Source organism: Canis aureus, chromosome 36 (genome assembly GCF_053574225.1).
Source record: "Canis aureus isolate CA01 chromosome 36, VMU_Caureus_v.1.0, whole genome shotgun sequence".
Lineage (NCBI taxonomy): Eukaryota > Metazoa > Chordata > Mammalia > Carnivora > Canidae > Canis > Canis aureus.
This window is the reverse complement of record NC_135646.1, coordinates 23,368,356-23,374,355: the sequence shown is the minus strand read 5'-3', so window position 1 is coordinate 23,374,355 and position 6,000 is coordinate 23,368,356. Positions and strand designations below refer to the sequence as shown.

General features: G+C 38.4%; 1 protein-coding gene across 1 annotated transcript in view; it reads left to right on the top strand.

Annotated features, from left to right (window-relative positions):
• The first annotated feature begins 349 nt into the window (after positions 1-349).
• Positions 350-6,000, top strand: part of LOC144306209 (uncharacterized) — an 87,914-nt gene continuing 82,263 nt past the window's right edge. The window contains exon 1 of the mRNA XM_077885626.1: positions 350-474. Coding sequence (XP_077741752.1) covers positions 442-474 — 33 coding nt within the window. The 5' untranslated portion in view covers positions 350-441. The remainder of the gene's footprint in view (positions 475-6,000) is intronic.

Below are 6,000 nucleotides of genomic sequence, written 5' to 3'. Positions count from 1 at the left end.
GTTTTAGAAGGACAAAGATTATATCTTATTTCAATGTTTGGTGGAATTTACCCGTGAAACCATCTGCTCTTGGACTTTTGTTTGTTGGGTGGTTTGGGTTACAGATTCAATCTCCTTACTAGAAATTGATCTATTCGTATTTGCTATTTCTTCATGATTTGGTCTTGGAAAATAGTGTGTTTCCATGAATTTATCCATTTCATCTAGGTTATCCAATTTGTTGTAGCTTTGTTGTAGATTCCAATCAAGATCAATCACTGTCCCTTCCAAAGCAATCAAGCGACCATCCCTTAAAGGATGGTGTCATACTGGGGACTTAGTGTAAGGTTCTGTTGATGGCAACTGGCCACTTAACTGATGCAGCCTCGGAGCCTGTGCCATTGGGCACCTCAGTGCTGCCACAAGGGTACCTGAGAGAAGTAGTCAAAACAGTTGGGATGGATGCAATACACAGGCCCTAGAAACACTGATTTGGTAAGCTCATTGGGCTTACTTGTGAACTTAGCTCCTACTCTGTGGGCCAACGAAAGGTGCTCTTTACTGTGAAGGAGTTGTTCTAGTGTGTGCCGTACCCCTGGGCCCCTAGAAACGTGCGCTAGTTTGGTAAGCTCTTAAATCTTCACTGAGTTCATCTTTTATTCTGAGGATTGTGCATGTTTTACTGACATCTGGGACACTTGCCATTTTGGCTCAGTTTGGTTGACTAATGTGAGTTCATGGACCTATCTAGGCAGACAGGATACCTTTGAACTATGTTTTGACTCATGTTATGGTCCACTGTAGAGTCCATACAATGTACACTTGAACATGCATTTTATAATTATTAGGCTTAATGTTGTATAAATATATTGTTATATGATTGGATGTTCCATTCTGTATCACTATATATCACTATATCTTTTATATCTATATATCACCATTGATATTTTTTCTAGGTTCTCTATTCATTACTGAACAGAGTATTAATATTTCCATTTATAAGTGTGCATTGAATCTGCCATGTTTTTTAAAATGTATCTTGGGCAGCCCCAGCGGCGCAGCGGTTTAGTGCTGCCTGCAGCCCAGGGTGTGATCCTGGAGACCCGGGATCAAGTCCCACGTCGGGCTCCCTGCATGGAGCCTGCTTTTCACTCTGCCTGTGTCGCTGCCCCTCTCTCTCTCTGTGTCTCTCATGAATAAATAAAATATTAAAAAAAATTATCTTATATTTCTATAATTAGATTCATAGCCATTTAGGATATATATATATATCTATATATACACATATACATGTATATATGAATTTTATATATATATATATAAATTAACCATTTTATGATTCTGATAGATTTCCTATTTGTGCTATACTCTTTAAGTCAACTTTGATATTTAGGTAACATCATGTTTCTTATGCTTAGTGTTTGCTTATTATGCAGCTCCTTTTACATTCCACGTAGCTCTGTCTTTGTATAACAGGCAGACTCTTGAGACCTCCAAGTGGTTGGGTCGTACCTGTTTATCCATCTGACAATCTCTGCCTTTTACACAGAATGTTTAGTCCCCTTACTTTTAATGTCACTATTTATAGAGTTGGGTTTGATTCACCTATTTGCAATGTGTTCTTAGTGGTACTATGTGGTTTTGGTTTTCTCTTTCTCCTTTCCCTAACTTCTTTGGAGTCAATTATGTTTTATTATTCTGTCTTCATAGACTTTTTAGTTGCATCTCCTTATATTACTTTTTAGTAGTTTTCCTGGGGATGATCATGGGCACATTAACTTATTAAGTTTGCTTAGATTTAGCATTGTATGATTCCAAGTAAAATGTTAGCACAATAGTGAAATTCCATTTATCCTCTATCCCTGGTGGTATTGTTTTTGTAAATTTTACATCTGTTTATGAAATAGACCCTAAAATATAATGTTATACAAATGTTAGAATGTTTTAAAAATCATTTAAATTTGTCCTCATTCTAAAAAACGTGCAATCATGAATACCTTGTGGCACGTCCATTACCTATTTACCTGGTTTCATCCTCACATTTTCTTCAAAAATCCCACCTACGACCCTGTAAATTTTAGGGAAGGAGAAACATTGAGAATTCATGCCATCCTCAGCCTCCAGGCTGAGTATTGTCCTAATTGTCTTAAAGCACCCTGTGACCCATCTCAATGGTGGGCTTTGGTGTTTGTTGTCTTTACGGATTGTTTACCTTTAGTTTTTTTAGTCTCATGGTAGGGCTGATGAAACCAGCTCCTGTCTCTTTCTCCTGTCTGCCTCTCACCTTCACCTCTACCCTCTTCCCCACTGCAGGGTTTCAGTCCTTGGCTATCTTTGCTACTTTGCAGGACCAGTGACCCTAGTGGTGGGTACACACTCTTGGGGGATTGAGCATGGGAAGATTAATGTGTGTGTGAGTGGGAAGATATTAGGAGGCAAAGCTTCTGCCTTCAAGATAAAGAATCCTTTATCTTTCATTTCTTTCCATGACAGTTGGGACATTGCACTACAGTGTTGCAAGCCAAGACTACTTCCAGGTTTTCTTCTGCCTTTCTTGTAGTGCCTGCTTTCAGAAGTGAGGGAATGATTGAGATTCTCCTTCAGTCATTCATGTCTGTTTCCATTGATGCTACAGTCTGAGCAATAAATAACTCTTGGCTTTTCTCTCTGTCAGCTTTCCCAATATCCTCTGCCTTTTAGCACATCTACAGTTGCCTCTGGTCCAAGTTACTAGAAAGAGAATTCCTCAGCATTCTAGGTTCCCCTCAGAACTTATTCTTATTTTAAAATCACACGCCCGATGCTGCTGCTATAGTTGAGTGTATCATACTTTCTTATTTGGATTATTGTAGTAGCTTTTTATGTGGCCTTCCTCTCATTAGCCTTAATTTTCTCTGCACCAAGCCATCAGCCTAATTTGGCTTTCAGAAAGGGAAATCTGATCAAATCATACCCCTGCTTGAAATTCCTCATCAACTTTCTCCGTTTGTAAGATAAAGGCTTCCCCCATGTAAATCTCTATTCAAATGCCCTATCACCAAGGCTTTTCCTTACTACCCTAGCTCAGATAGCACCTATTCCTCACTTTGTGTCTCCTTATCCTGGCTTATTTTCCTTCTTGTCATTATATGCCACCTTATATAAGTTTATCGTCAGCTTCCACTAGAATGTGAACTTCATTAAATGTTTCTGTCTCTATTTACTGCTACGTGTCGGCTTGTAGCAGGTGTTCAATAAATAGTTGTTGATTGTTAAATGTAGAGTGAAAATAAGATAAAAATATTTTTCACAATCCATTTGACACATCAAAATTCTCTAGCCCTGCTCTCTATCAACATCCCTCCACCTCCCTCCCCATACTTGCTATCTTCTGCATGGAGAATATGCCATGCCCTTTTGGATATCTACAGCATGGGGCAGATTTTTCTTTTTTCCTGGGCTTGTCTTCTTCAGCATCTCCAATCAAACAGATTTGGAATCCCTTCCCATCATTCAAGATGAAGTCCAAACATAACCTCATCTCTAAACACCTTCCTCAGCCTGCTCCACAGCCCCCAGATAAGCACCCTCACTTCTCCCACCAGCCCAGAATACATCTTCTTCTAATACTCTTTCCTCTCTCATCCTTTGGCATTTGGAGCAGAGTTCTCTTTTGACACGAAACATGCAGTTACCTGTTTATTGGGAAGGCAGCAGAGAGTTCTGGTTATGAGTATGGAATCTAGACTTGCATTGCTAAGGTTTAAATGATGGATTCAAGATTTACTGTGACTTCAGTCTTGTTGCTTAGTTTCTAAGTGTGTTAATCTATTAAAATGAGGGGCATCCTGGGTGGCTCAGTGGTTTAGCACCACCTTCGGCCCAGGGTGTGATCCTGGGGACCCGGGATCAAGTCTCACGTTGGGCTCCCCGCATGGAGCCTGCTTGTCCCTCTGCCTCGTCTGTGCCTCTTTCTCTCTCTGTGTTTCTCATGAATAAATAAATAAAAATCTTTTTTAAAAAATCTATTAAAATGAGAAGAGTAATAGTAGCTATATAGACAGAAGGGTATGGTACATAGTAGGCACTCAATTAATGCTATCATTGATGATGATGGTGTTATTCTCCATGACTGTGAGTACATTGTGAGCAAAAAAAAAATTTTCTGGTGTTTAGCTATGCCTCTATCTTCAAGGAAACTCATCAGTATTCTTTATTTCTCTCTTTTACTTTATTCTCCTCTCCCTCCTCTCCTTTCCCCCCTTTCTTTTTAGCACAGACTATTATTTAGTATCTATTATGATCAGCCACCATGTTAGATACTACCCACATATATATAAAAGGAATTCTATTATAGTGTAAAAGGTATGTTGATAGAGGTAGAAACGAAGTTTGGTGCTTCGGGAATTGTCTGTGGATGAACTACTGCATGAGCTAAGTCTTGAAGCACAACTAGAATATAGACTGAAATCATTTAGAAAGTGATAACTACATTATTTTGTAATAACTATTTAAAGGGCATACTTATCATGAGGGAGCAAAAATACCATAGGCAAATAAAATTTCATTTTTAATATCTTGGGTCTCTAAAGAAATCTAATATTATTATAACTTAAGTCCCACTAATTCTGAGGTATTGGAATTTTTTTGGAATTTATTTTTGACTCTACTTATGACTAACTTCAGACAAACTTTTTAGCAGCCAAGGATGAACTGGAACTTCTGGTTCTTGTTCTTCCCTCCTTTTCTTTGTCCTTGTACCCATTCTTATTCCCCAGTCTAGCCCTCAACTTATTTTATCCAAGTAGTTTTGTCATCTTTAGAAAATATATTCTGTAGTCTCTTAATTAAAATCTTTAATAATTCATTTTTATTTCTCACATCCTTACCAAGTACACATAATTTTTAAACCTACTCTGGATTGTTCCATAAGAAGAATAACTTCCATAAAAAGATAACTCAATATCTTTTGTGTATGTGATAGAAAAAGCACAGAGAGTAATGTCTCTGCCTCTTATTTGTAGTCTGATATGTTGACGTCTCTGAACATTGATTTCCTTATTTGAAAATTTGAGCTATGCACACTTAACCTCACAGAATTTGTTTATTAGAAAAGTAAATCTACTCAGAAACATGAAGTGCTTAGCACAGGTACCTGACTCAGAAGGCAAGCAATTCATGAAGGCTTAAACTCTCAGGGACTATGTAGAACTTAACATTATGCCTCAGAATGGTGGTGATAGCTCTTTATTCTTCTTATAGAATAGATGACTTAGTTTTATTAACTCTTTCTAATCTAGCCTCATTCCAACCTTCCTTCTTCCCAACTTGCTTTAATAATAATGTCAGAAACTTTTACGCAGGCCTAGAGGGGAGGAGGAAAGCATGTTCATAAAAGCCCAAAGGGTCTTTCAGTAAAGGATGGGCCCTAATTGTGTTGTTCTCTCACCTATGATGTTACTTAACTGCTATTTTTGAAGAACAGGCATCATATCTTATTTGAATTCCTCATTACCTTCACCTCATTTTTGCAGCGGGACATAGAATAGTAACTACAGTGCCTGGCCACACATAATGTTTTAGGTCCCTGTGGCAGTAGGAATGTACTGATAGGGTATCTCATGAATATAGTATCACTTTAGCCTTTTCATTGGCGGGAATGCTGCATGTGGGGAAATCAAAACTGGAAGGAGGGCAAAGCAATGCTGCTCGAGTCTGTCTCTTTCTATTTCTTCCTTACTTGTTTACTAGTTAGATTTTAGGGAGAGAGAGAATAAGGAGGAAACAAACGGAAAGGTGCTAGGAGACAGGTTGTTCTAGAAGCATTTCTACAGATATGAAAAGGAGGGAATGAGTAAAATGAAATAAAGCTGCCAAGAGAGCTGAGGTATTTGTCCCATCTCCAGTCCCAGAGTCGTCACACCCTAGGACACATAGCAAAGGAAGGAAACTTGCCCTTCCATGACCAGATCTCCCTGGTGTAGATAGCCAAAATATTTCAGTGTATTATTCCCTCTTAATTCACTGCTAGAATCACAGGTT